Source organism: Lolium perenne, chromosome 7, assembly GCF_019359855.2.
Source record: "Lolium perenne isolate Kyuss_39 chromosome 7, Kyuss_2.0, whole genome shotgun sequence".
NCBI classification, from domain to species: domain Eukaryota; kingdom Viridiplantae; phylum Streptophyta; class Magnoliopsida; order Poales; family Poaceae; genus Lolium; species Lolium perenne.
The window spans coordinates 115,648,325-115,660,569 of NC_067250.2; the positions used below are offsets into that span (position 1 = coordinate 115,648,325).

Below are 12,245 nucleotides of genomic sequence, written 5' to 3' on the forward strand. Positions count from 1 at the left end.
ACCTATAGTAGTTTTGTGACAAACTCAATCAGTGTCATGTATGATGGATTTTGTCTTGATAGACGTAAGACACGACAATAGTACTATGATGTAGGTTCCATAATTCTATGTAATACCAATGTAAAATGAAGCATGTAGTGATCATGCCGGAATTCAATTTTACTTTGATAGCAAAATTTTATTTGGTAAACAACAAGTATGCTCTAGAGGAACAATTGAATGTTAAGCTAGTGCTTCCATGCCATATGTGTGTGTTGATCTCAAATAGTAAGTTAACACATTGTAGATTTTCTCCATATTTACGGAGTACATCTCTTAGTAGTTAAAAATCTGCAGTTTACGCAATCGATGCCATTACCTTGTGATTCACAAACAAAATTTAAGATGGTCACATATTATATTAGCAATTCTATCTCAAATTTTATTGAGATATTTGCATGTTTTTTCAACTGCAAATAAAGATTTAACCAGAATTGCATGCTACAAAGAATGCTAGAGGCAAATACGTAACATGATTTATTGAGAAATATAGTATGAGATGCATGACAAGTATATATACTTGTGCGTGCACTGTGCAAAGACGTGAGGGCCACATGTGGTAATTTTACATGATGTAAAATTATGCATACTTGGTATTTCTTATGCATTTTTTTAAATAACCTTATCATCTTCTGTAAAGAAAGTGGGTTTAAAATGCAAATAATAATAACCAGAAGGATAATGTGCTATGAATATAAAGTCTCAAGACTCGGTAGCTATGTCAAACGAGTCTGATGGCTCATTTATAAAACATAGTATAGAAGGGGCTAAGTTGCAAATACAGCAAAGCGATAAGGTTTCTTATCTTTCCTGCGTGGACACGAATCAATGGATTCCTTTCGCTTCTATTCAATTTTGCTGTGCGATGGCAATCCGGCCGGTCGCTGCGGCCGCCGCATAATTTTCCGTTGTGGAGCCGATTGAGGAGAAGGAGATTGAGGGGTGGATTCAGCCGCGTCGCCGCCTAGAGGACGAGCGCGCCGCGTGTTGCTAGGGGGATTCGCGGCGCATTGGCTTTGCTGCAGCGCGTCGCCTACGGTGTGGCTGGTGGCCGGAGCCCGAAGGGCGTCTCCGCGACGTCGGGAGGCACACGGAAGGTCGCACCAGCGGGAGCCGCCGTCGGTCGCCGCCTTCGCCGCGTCTAGGCGGCCATGCCACCGCGAGGAGCCGGCCGAGGGCCACGGCCATCTTACGAGGACCAGCGCCGGGGTCGGCGTCGCCTCTGCGCTCGTGGGGGCAAGGTCGAGGACCGCTGCCGCGGGTGTGCGATGTGAGAGTTCGCCCCGAAGCGAGCCGAGGAGGGCCAGTGCGAAGACGCCGGCGGAGACGACTAAGCTTCGTCGCCGGTATTTCGTCCGTTCCTCTTCTCAATCTCTCATGTTGCTCTCGGTAGAGGCAGTGCTGATAACGTGTTTGAGAAAGAATGATTGAGAGAAATCGAATGTCTTATTGATCATAGAATCTGGGGTATTTATACCCAGTTTACAGACGCCAAACATGTCGGTTACAAGCTTTGTGCCTGTTCAGGACAGGCGCAATGACGGTTCGCCAAAGGTAGCGTTTGGACAAAGCAAAAGTCTAACTGTTAATAGTTAGCTTAAGTAATATGCTAACTGTAAGTTAGCCTAAGTCTAAAGCTAAGTGCTAACTATTCCTAACAGTTTGCGTAGGGAGTGCGCGGCGTGGCCAACCGGCCGGAAGAGCTCGGAAGCTAATCGAATCGGCAGGCCACGGGAGTTTCGGGAGGGTGGACTGGGATAGCATGCATGCGCCAGAATCTGTACGGCCTGAGTCCGTACGCCGCCGCCCACGGACCAGACGCGTACGTTCAGCCTCGCCCTCGCCCCGCCTTTGCCGCTCCTAGGACCGCTCCCACCCACCCACTCTTGACCTGATTGACCAGGCTCGCCTCCATCGCCATCGCCATCGCCATTGCCCTCCTCCCTCCTCCCTCCTCCTCGTCCCGCCGGCACCGCGCCAGACACACCCACGTCCTTGATCTCTCACGTACGTATATAAACCTCGCCTCATCTCACTACCGTCCCGGCGCGCGCCGCTTCTTGGCCATGGGGCGCGTGAAGCTGCCGATCAAGAGGATCGAGAACAACAACAACCGGCACGTCACCTTCTCCAAGCGCCGGAACGGCCTCATCAAGAAGGCATACGAGCTCTCCGTCCTCTGCGACATCGACATCGCACTCCTCATGTTCTCCCCATCGCGCCGCCTATGCCCCTTCTCCGGCCGCCACGGGTTCGTTTCTTCCTATCACTTGTTTCCGTTTTCTGATTCCTGGCATGGCTGCCTAGTGCCTAATGCATGCGTTCGTGTTCGTCGATGCGTCAGGGTGGAGGACGTGCTTCTCCGGTACCTCAACATGTCCGACCACGACAGGGGCGAGTGAGTGCCACACTTCATGCAGTATCTTAACAATTCCCTGGATTGCAAGAATGTGACTGATGTGATTTCGTTTTCTTGATTTGCCACTGAGCGCGCGCAGACCCATCCAGAATCGGGAGGTGAGATAGAGAGGCCTGCTGCTGCATACCTCGTCAAGTTATTTCGTCATTCTTTTTTTCACTGATGAAAGGGAAGCCACTGCACGATCCATCTCTCACCACAGCTCCTGTGACAAATCCAATGCAGTACCTCATCAGCATGCTCCAGAGGCTCAAGCGCGAGAGTGACATGGCCACACAGCTAGCAAAGTACATATACGTTCCTCCGGCCAGTTTCCTCTCTTCTCGTCTGACTTACCAATCCGGTTCTGAATTCTTACATCCTGATTTCAATTGTCGCATGTTTTCTTTTCTTGGAAATTTCAGCCCGGGGGCACTGAACGAGAAGATAGAGGTGAGCAAAGTTCAGAGCTTCGGCAGTGCAACATGCATGCCGCCATACATTTAACCTGCATGTTTCTGAATTTCATGTAACCTGCGCGCAGGAGATTCAGCAAGAGATATACGCCTCCCAGCAGCAGCTGCAAATCTCCGAGGAACGCCTCAGGTACGTACACTGTGATTTTCGTTCATGGATACATGGATGGATGATGTACCCATGTACCTACAACTTAGGAGCTCGTGTGTTCCTTTCTTGTGCAGGCTGTTCGAGCCTGAGCCCGCGGCGTTCGGCTCCACGAACGAGATCGACGGCTGCGAGAAGTTCCTCATGGACATGCTCACCCGCGTCGTTGACAGAAAGGTACGTACCTAGCTAGGGGAAGCAATCCTCTCTGAATTATTACAGATTCTCCTTAACAGTTTATTTTTCTGTAATGACCGAATCGCAGAATTACCTGCTGAGCAATCACATGTCGTTCGACCCGACGGCTCCCGGGATGCAGGTATTGATCGACATACCACGGAGATCTTCCAGCACTCATGTCCCATTGAAATGCCTAGGATCTTAGCTGAAATGCCTTGGATCTCACGTACCATCAATGTCCTGATGCGGATCAGATTGCCTTATCAATGGCGATGCGATATGCAGGGGCCGAACGGCGCGCCGATGTACGTGCACCCGGCGCAGGCGGAAGGCATGGGCTCCTTCGCCAGCGACGCCGCGCTGTGGGCCGCGGAGGCCGGGCCCAGCTCCGGCCACCATATCTTCGGCGCCACCGACCCCATGATCTACCTCAGGTTCGTTCACACTTCATGGCAACCTGACACGGTGACACCTGTGACACACGTCACTGCTGGCAGCGTGAGAAACGAGCTATGTTTTCGTTTTGGCAGGGACCAGGATGTGTACGACGCCAACACGCAGGTGGCCGGGCTGCACGGCGGCGGCGGCGACCCGTGCGGCGGCGCAAGCGACGTCGCGGGGAGCAGCAGCCAGGCGGACGCGTGGCGGCAGGCCTACACCTGCACGGAGCTGCTGTCCACGCTCATCCCCAACGCGCCATTCCCTCTGATGCAGCACTGCCTGGGCCCCGACGACCAGTACCTGCAGGCGATGCCGCCGGCCGAGATGGTGGTGCCGGCAGCGGCGCAGGACCAGGTGGAGGCGTCGGCCAGCTGCTCCTACAACATGCCCACCAGTGACGAGACCGGCACGCCCGTCCTGGCCTACGACAGCGGCGCCGTGCCCGTGCCGCCGCCCAACATCGCCTGAGCTGAGCTGAGTTCCTGACCAGTGAGCCATGAACTAACCATGTTACCATGACGATCAAGGTCATCAACTATATACTACTATACCTATAGCTTAGCTAGTGGTAGCACACTAGAACCAAAAGCCAATAATATACTCTCTTATCTTTTAATAACGGGAGCAATAAGATACTGAAATTTCTTTGCTACTAGCTAATGGCGGTGCATGGGTTGTGCTTGCAAGAACTTCAGAACAAAATCATCTGCTCATAATAATGAATAAAGTTAATTTGGCAAAATGCAGTTAACCAGTCACTTAAATCAGTAGCGATTTGGTCGGTCAGGTCAATAGATACACTTGGTGCTCTCCTGTAAAGGTGCAAGCTTTCCGCATCGTCGCTGACAAAGAAGGGCACTAGATAGATAAAGCCACGTACCGGCGAACCCTGAAGAACGTTCCTTGTTCCTTAGCCACGAATTAACCGGCCGGCCGGCCATTCCATTCTCCCACGTCTTTAGTTTGAAACAGAACACAGATCGGAGTGTGCTCTGGCTTTTTCGAGGTTAAGCAACTTGCGCCGCCGACTTCTCTCCCAGCTCAGCTGCCGGCAGTAACAACCCTTCTCATCGGCTAACAATCTTCCCACATGATTTGAACTTCTAACCGAGCTTTTATGCAAAAGATTGGAGAAATCTGTATTGACACTCGACAGTGACACATGGTACTGTAAATCATAATCAGAATTTCTACTCATTTTTTTCCTGTTTTTCTTGATTGAGTGGAAGAGCACATTCCAGAGAACATCAAGGAGGCAGCATCAGACCAATAATCGATACTTTATTTTCAAGAATTATGCTTTTCCGGAGGTAAAGCGGGCTGCAGCCAACCGCAGATGGCCACACTGCCTTCCCTCGAAGCGCCTCCCAATTTTCAATGGCGGAAATGAAAGAAGCGACGCAAGGGAGGCGAGACAATGGCAGGCTTGGCCCACTCCCACCATCATTTCAAAAGCTTCTCCTTTTCCCCATTTCCTCTTTATTTCGGGACCCCTCCATTAGCTTAGCCTCCTTTTAACTCCATTACTTCATTCCCTTGCTCTCCTTCTTGCTCCACTTTTGCTTTCCCTCCCGTTCGGACACACACTATACTCTCTCCTCCTCTCTCTTGTCTTCTCCGGCGAGTTGGTGGTAGATTGCGGCTGCTGCTAGTGCTGGTGGTCGGAATCGATGGGTACTCCGTACCACCTCCAGTCTCCAAGAACCATCGTCACCAAGATCATCAGCATGAAGCAGCAGGCGCCGGCGCTGCCGGAGTCGGAGGAGTCCAAGCTCATCCTGCAGCCGCGGCACACGACCACGCCGGCGATGTGGTGCGCCGCCATCGTCTGCTTCGTCTTCAGCGTCCTCCTCATCCTCACCGGCCTCATCATCCTCATCGTCTTCCTGACGGTGAAGCCCAGGACGCCCTCCTTCGACGTTGCCAACGCCGCGCTCAACAGCATCTACGTCGGCTCCCCCTCGGCCTACTTCAACGGCGACATGGTCCTCGTCGCCAACGTCACCAACCCCAACCAGAAGATGGGCGTGTCGTTCCACTCCGGCACCATGGAGCTCTTCTTCCGTGGCAGGCTGGTGGCGGCGCAAGCGCTGCCCTCGTTCGCGCAGAGGCGGGGGCAGTTCACCGTCGTCAACGTCCACATGGTGTCCAGCCAGGTGGAGCTGCCGCCGGAGGTGGCGATGGAGCTGGTGAACCAGATGAAGAGGAACAAGATCCTCTACACCATCAGGGGATCCTTCAAGGTCCGGGAGAAGTTCTGGTCCTGGCACTACAGCTACCGGATGACTGCGATCTGTGACCTGGAGCTCACTGCACCTCCATCTGGAGTTCTTCTTGACAGGAGATGCACAATATCAAAGTGATTTGGCTACTGATTTTTTTTTTTTTGTTTTTTTCCTTGTATCATACTATTTTAGAGGTTTGTATACCATGGAAATTGGGTTAAGGCGAAGCAAAACTAAACTACAAATTACTGATGTGGTTGTTGCTTTCCTCTTTGCTCGGTTGCTGCTGGAGCTAGAAATTTCATGCAACACAGCAGCAAAGGTTGTATGTAGTAGCTGCCTGAATATAGTTGGACAAAGTTTGTGCATCATGGATCTCGTGTATGGAGAATATAGTAAAATTTATAAAGTTGTACTAGAATATGCAAAAGTTATGCTCAAGGTATTCAACACCATACCATAGAAAATTATATTGAAAAGGCCAACTCACTGCATTCACCGGTCAACTAAGGTTTACATATGAACAGCATATGCTTTGTCAGGTAGCAATATTTTCTCATAAACAGGACTGGCTAGTTTTACAATACATTAGGGAAGATGCAGAGGGCGCAAAGAGCTTCCAGGCTCTTAGTCTACTACTAAATCTGGATGTATGAGCCTATGTCTTGCCGAAAATTGAATGGGGCTGCTCATGATCTGGGGGTTGCAACATAGATACCTCAACTATCAACTATCACGGACAGCAAACACCCTCGTGCAGTGATCAGCTCCACAAGAAGCCAGCTCAAGTGCTGATTTCTCATCAGACGAGTCAGATTTCTGCCACCGCAAACGGTGCACAGTTGACACATGACACATCAGAGGATCAAACCGGAGCATGCATGTGACGCTGAGCGCAGACGGATCTGAGCAAACGTCTGAAGCAGCTCGACCACCTGAAACACTCCAGAGCTCGATCAGTCCATTATCCATGCCAACAGCAATGATACCAGCATTACGAGCACGGTCCCTGCCTGTCCATGACAAGGCTGTCACACTGTCACGGAACAGAGGCAATGTCGCAAGCAGCTTGACGGAAGATGCATCTTGAACACACCATATCTTGACAGTCTTGTCCCTTGAACCAGTTGCAAATTCGTACCCAAATGGGTTCCACGAGCATGCCCATATGATTCTTTTGTGTGCTTCATGCTTTGTCACCAGGTGATGCTGTGCTCCTTCCTCTAAGAGTTACACAAGTGGAACCACACCAACAATTGCAGAACATGAGCACTCGATCCAACAGAACTGAAAAGGCAAAAAATTATATGAAACTACAATGAGAAAAATTCCTCACCTGTTTTCTTGATCGAAAATATAGACAAGTGACGATCCCTTGATACGCTCAACAGAAAAGCATTGTCAGAGGAAAACTCCATTTGTGTAACTGTCAGATTGTGAGACTGCAAGCGGCCAACAGCTTTCCATGTTCCAACCTCCCAGAGCCAGATCTCAGCAACTGGTGCTGATTGAGCCTACAAGAGAATAAAGTCTCATCAGAACTCTTTACTAAAACATAGACATATTCTGCATCAACTAATGCTAGTACGTCATACAGAGACAAATAGTAAAATGCATTCTTGCAAGATGACGACGCACAAACACAACACTAGTTTTCTGCTGCCGTGCCAAAATGTTCAGTGGTTACCAGAATTTAAAAAGGTCCAGATATACTATGCATTCATCCATTCCCATAGTTTCTATGAAAACAAAAACAAGCATCTATTTGCAGATTCACATTTGAGCACTTGGCTTGAACGTACATGCTCCGAACCAGAATAATCAAGTAACATAACTGTGGCCATGTAAGGTAAATGAACATGGTGTGACGGTGATGTCTGGCTGAAGTGCTGAACACAACTAATATTGCATAACATACATGAATTTCAGTTACAGCAAGAAAACATGCAGTAATACCTTGCATGACGATGCGACAAGCTTCCCTGCATGATCACAGCAGATGGAAAAGAGTTCATTTCCATGCCCATAAAGTTTGTGAGATTCAGGCCATAAGGTATGCCATGCAAGTTGGTCCTCCACAGGAGGCTCAGTAAACACAGTTGGCACTGCATCGGGGATCATCTCCATAGAATCTGGACCATCGTTAGAAGTAGTGCTTGGGGATTCCTTTCCTCCTGGATAACCATCAATACAAAAGGTATCACTCAAATGAAAAGAATAACTGAAAATATGAAATGGGCACTGCTAGAATTTGTTATGAGAACCAACACGTGAGGGATTTTACCATGTGTATATATAGGTTTCTGTGAAAGCCCAAGAGCAGACATATTTGCTCCAAGGACTTGCACATCATCAAAATCCTCATTGTCAGGTTTCAACAAAGTTGCTTCCTGTAGGGTCCTCAGGAATGATAAAGTAGCTTCGAAGACTCTAGATACCTTTTCATCAGCACCACAAACAAACCGGTGGTTTCCTGTACCCTGAATGAATGCCACACAATTAATATCATGCCCATGAATTTGTGGACGAGCGATTTCGCGCCAACAAATCACATCTCCTGGGTTAACATGACTTCTCCAAGGAGCAAATATGCGTGCAGTCTGCATAGTAAACATTGATGTAACACAGGATTAGCAAGTAGTACAAGAAAATGACAAGACCATTCTATAAGATTGGAAGTACAAGAACTTGCCTGGTCATGGCTAACTGTTAGTAAATATTCACCAGATCTGGACCATGTTAAGTCAGATACTGGTGCAAAATGACCAGATGGGACAACCTGAGGCTGCCAATTTTCAGAATCCAGTCCAACATCTCTCCACATATGAAAAAATCCACCATAGCCGTGCGCAAGAATAGATTTTCCATCAGGTTCCCAATGGCCACCATAAAATCCAAGTGCTGAGTGACTTAATTCACCAACTGTCACAGAATTTATCCAAAGGCCAGTAGTTTTCTCTGGCCTCCATATCATCATCATCTTGTCCATAGATGCAGATAATATACTCATTGGCTGATGAGCTTCAGCATTCAGTAACAGCATAGGAGGCTGCCACTCTACTGAATACACCCAATCCTCATGCCCAACAAGAAGAGACTCCAAAGATACCTGGTAACTTGCATTACCGACCACAAATAGAGGGCCTTCAATATAGGAGGCCATCCCAATATTCTCCTTCCTTGGTTGTACCATGGAGGAAGAAGAAATAGAATCTGAAGTCATTTTCCATATCCTAATGGTTTTGTCCTGGGATGAGCTAACAAGAAAAAGGCTGTGCTTTTCACTACCCATCATCACAGGTAAAGAGAAGTCTAAACTTCTAATCCAGTCAGAATGGCCCTTAAGTTCACAGGCTTTAGCAAACTGCAGATCATAAAATGGTAGTTAGGGCAAGAAAAACGAGCAAATGTAGCAATGGAAGTATTGACGACTTACAAACCTTGCCTGACAGATCCCCGCAATATATGTGGACCTTATGATCTAACCCTCCCATTGCTAAAATCAGACGTCCTTCCTGTTCCGGCAACACCGCCAATGAAAGTGAAACCATTGGCTTTAAGCCAACAGAAAGAGAATGCAAACACGACACCTTGCAGCTGCCTGCAGAAGAGAAACCAAATAACTTAAGTGGGAGGACAGAACACATTTTCAGAAGCTTTGAGATCATGCAGGCTAACGGAATGGGTAAATTTTTTGGATCAATGCGACTCTTCAAGATACAACGAATAAGATAAGACATGGTGTACAAAGCATCAAAATGCTGGTAAATCATCTTACCACTAGTAGTCGGGTCAACTGCCATTTCCCAAATAACCACCGTGCCATCTGAGGAGGTGGAAGCGAAAATCGAAACTGTATCCGACACCATCCTTCCAGCAAGACAGGTGACACCTTTCTTGTGCATCGCTGGCAGTTCCAAAGCATGAGACCACTGCAAAGCAGACATAAACATCAAAATCATACGATTTGGGTCTGCTTGATCGAGATAAACAGAATAGCATTTTCCCAGCAAGCTTATGAGAGGGTAAAGAAATCCATTGTCAAGGTATCGCAGTAAAGGTTTCATTCAGAGGACAACAACTACAATATGGAGAAACAGAAGAAATTCACCTCGCCTTTCCCAGAACCAATCTTCCATGCCATAATAGCACCATCAGAACTTCCGGACAGTAGATAGTGTGTCTCCCTATGCCGAACTGCAGAAGGGCAAATGAAACAAACCATCACCAACGGGTTCAGTACTCGCTACTCAAGATCTAAGGGTCAGACCAAACTTTCTCTTGATTGATTTATACTAGTGCTACATCTCTATAGCTAGCTTTTCTCAAGTACCCAAAAGCAATTTAGAGAGACAATTGTTTCAGCTTGGTTCTCAAATTTTGCCTCAAATTGTAGCTCGGTGCATCAACTAGCATATGGTGCCTGATTCTCCAAGCTAATCATTTGACAAAGAAAATGGGTCTAAAAAGGAGGCAGCAGAGAGACCTTGGAGTACATCCTTCTTGGTTGGCAACCAGAGCGTGCAGTTCACCGCCGCCTTGTGCCCCGGGAGCGTCGTCACGATCTCCCCTCTCTGTCACGGCACAGACACGAACCGAGGGCACCCGAATCAGACAGGATACCTAGAAAACTGAAGAGTGGGAGGGCCAGAGGGACGGACCGAAGGGGAGAAAAGGGCGACGGCGTTCTGGGCGCCGAAGGCGACGAGGCCACAAGCGCCCCACGAGACGTTGTTCACAACGCGGTTGCATCCGGCGCCGATGAATACCCTCTCCGCCTCCGCTCCCGCGCGAGCTCCGGCGAGATCCCCGGCCGCCGGCGGCATCGCGACCAGAGCAAACTCTAGCTAGGGTTCAGGGTTTCGTTATTGCCGGAGCGGACTGGCTAGGCAACGGCAAAACCTATTTGCCGCCCGTTAGCGTGCGTTAATACGGCGCGCACGCTGATGGGACGACCTGGGCCGCGGCCCATTTATTGTTCCGGAAGATTTTGCTTGGGTTTTTTCGTTTTTTCCTCTTGGTTCATGGTTCTCTCTAGTTCTTCCCGGTTTTCACCAGTTTTCTTTTTTCTCCCTTTATCTGGTTCTTTCTTTGTATGATTGAATTTATTAATATTAATAAATTTTTAATATTTCAAAAATATGAACATTTTATTTCTGAACAAATTTTATTTCGCACAAAAAAATTGAACAATTTTTTAAAACAATTTCTAGTTTGAACACTTTTATTTGTAAACAGAAAAATTCTGAACAAAACTTTTTGTTTTTAAAGAAATTTTTAGTCTGAACATTTTCAAATCTGATTTTTTTTTTCTAAAAACCTTAATTTTATTAAATTTGATGTTTTTCCAAGTAAAAAAAGAGAAAAAAGGAATCTAGAGAAGTACCTGGGCCGGCCCACCAGGGAGCGAGCGTGGGGGAGCACTGCGTGCGGTGGTTTATCCGGCACGCACCTGAGCGACGAATTACGTATAGCTGCTCCCCTCAGCTCTCCGCGCAAACCACCCAAGGTGTACCCGCTCAGCGATCGGGTCCTCTTCCTCGGCCGCCGCGTCCCTTCCCGCCGGCGAGCTCGGCGTTTACTTGATCGGAGATGACAATGTCATGCAAATCCGCAGCCTGAAGTTGTTCGCTTGCATGAGGCGCCCCTACCCTCTCAATCCAGAAATGTCCGGCGTATATACGCTTGCGGCCAATGCATGCGGCTTTGATGTGGCCGTGTCATGCGGATTTTGTTGGGATTCAGTAATCAGTACTTGTGGTTCGTGAGATAGACGAAGCTGCTTGCATGCATGTCGAAAACACGAAGCTGGTTCAAACAATCACGGCGATGGTTCACTTTATACTCCAGAACTTTCTACAAATTTTCTTAGGTAATCATGCAAGATAGTTACGAGTATTTAAATAGATAATAACACATTAACACACAACAGTTTATACATATACACTATATAATTCATAGAATTGTAAATACGGAGTACATAATTCAAGCATGCGTGTGATTTGTCCTTTTTTATGTATATAAGATTATTCCCTTTCAATATTATACTAGGGGGAATGTCTCATCAAGGAGAAAAACTACTGCAACAATGGGAGTATCATAGCTAGGATCATGCACTACATACATGTAAAAAGCTGATGTATCACATCAATTAACGATGAAAGAGATATCATAGGTAGATACCGTATCATAGCACGTAGAACTAGAAAAATTAATGCCAAAAAAATCTTGTACACACTTTTGTATTGAGATTCTAAATCATTAAATACATGTAATATATGATACTACTACATGATACTATATGATACTCCCCATTGTGACTAATCTTAGTTATATAT

The 12,245-nt window shown here is 47.5% G+C and overlaps 3 protein-coding genes across 4 annotated transcripts; 2 read left to right on the plus strand and 1 right to left on the minus strand.

Moving 5' to 3' along the window:
* Positions 1-800: 800 nt before the first annotated feature.
* On the plus strand, positions 801-4,337 carry LOC127323815 (agamous-like MADS-box protein AGL66). 2 transcript variants are annotated; one of them, XM_051351930.1, is made up of 12 exons: positions 801-1,385; positions 1,521-1,593; positions 1,701-2,290; positions 2,384-2,437; positions 2,538-2,556; positions 2,684-2,745; positions 2,863-2,890; positions 2,982-3,043; positions 3,139-3,238; positions 3,327-3,380; positions 3,496-3,675; positions 3,772-4,337. In XM_051351930.1, exons 3-12 carry the CDS (start codon positions 2,106-2,108, stop codon positions 4,078-4,080), a joined length of 1,053 nt encoding a protein of 350 aa, XP_051207890.1. In that variant the 5' UTR covers positions 801-1,385; positions 1,521-1,593; positions 1,701-2,105; the 3' UTR covers positions 4,081-4,337. The 2 variants fall into 2 exon arrangements, with proteins under 2 accessions (XP_051207890.1, XP_051207888.1); XM_051351928.1 differs by having other exon boundaries at positions 3,527-3,675.
* Positions 4,338-4,455: 118 nt separating this feature from the next.
* On the plus strand, positions 4,456-6,159 carry LOC127323816 (NDR1/HIN1-like protein 26). Its single transcript, XM_051351932.2, has one exon. It carries the CDS (start codon positions 5,353-5,355, stop codon positions 6,043-6,045), a length of 693 nt encoding a protein of 230 aa, XP_051207892.1. The 5' UTR covers positions 4,456-5,352; the 3' UTR covers positions 6,046-6,159.
* Positions 6,160-6,352: 193 nt separating this feature from the next.
* LOC127323814 (elongator complex protein 2) lies at positions 6,353-10,808 on the minus strand. Its single transcript, XM_051351927.1, has 10 exons — positions 10,569-10,808; positions 10,394-10,481; positions 10,019-10,104; positions 9,686-9,839; positions 9,348-9,508; positions 8,600-9,271; positions 8,192-8,507; positions 7,864-8,081; positions 7,244-7,421; positions 6,353-7,130 (listed from the first exon to the last, which is right to left on the minus strand). The coding sequence occupies exons 1-10, from the start codon at positions 10,731-10,733 to the stop codon at positions 6,634-6,636; spliced, it is 2,535 nt and encodes an 844-aa protein (XP_051207887.1). The 5' UTR covers positions 10,734-10,808; the 3' UTR covers positions 6,353-6,633.
* Between the last annotated feature and the right edge of the window lie 1,437 nt (positions 10,809-12,245).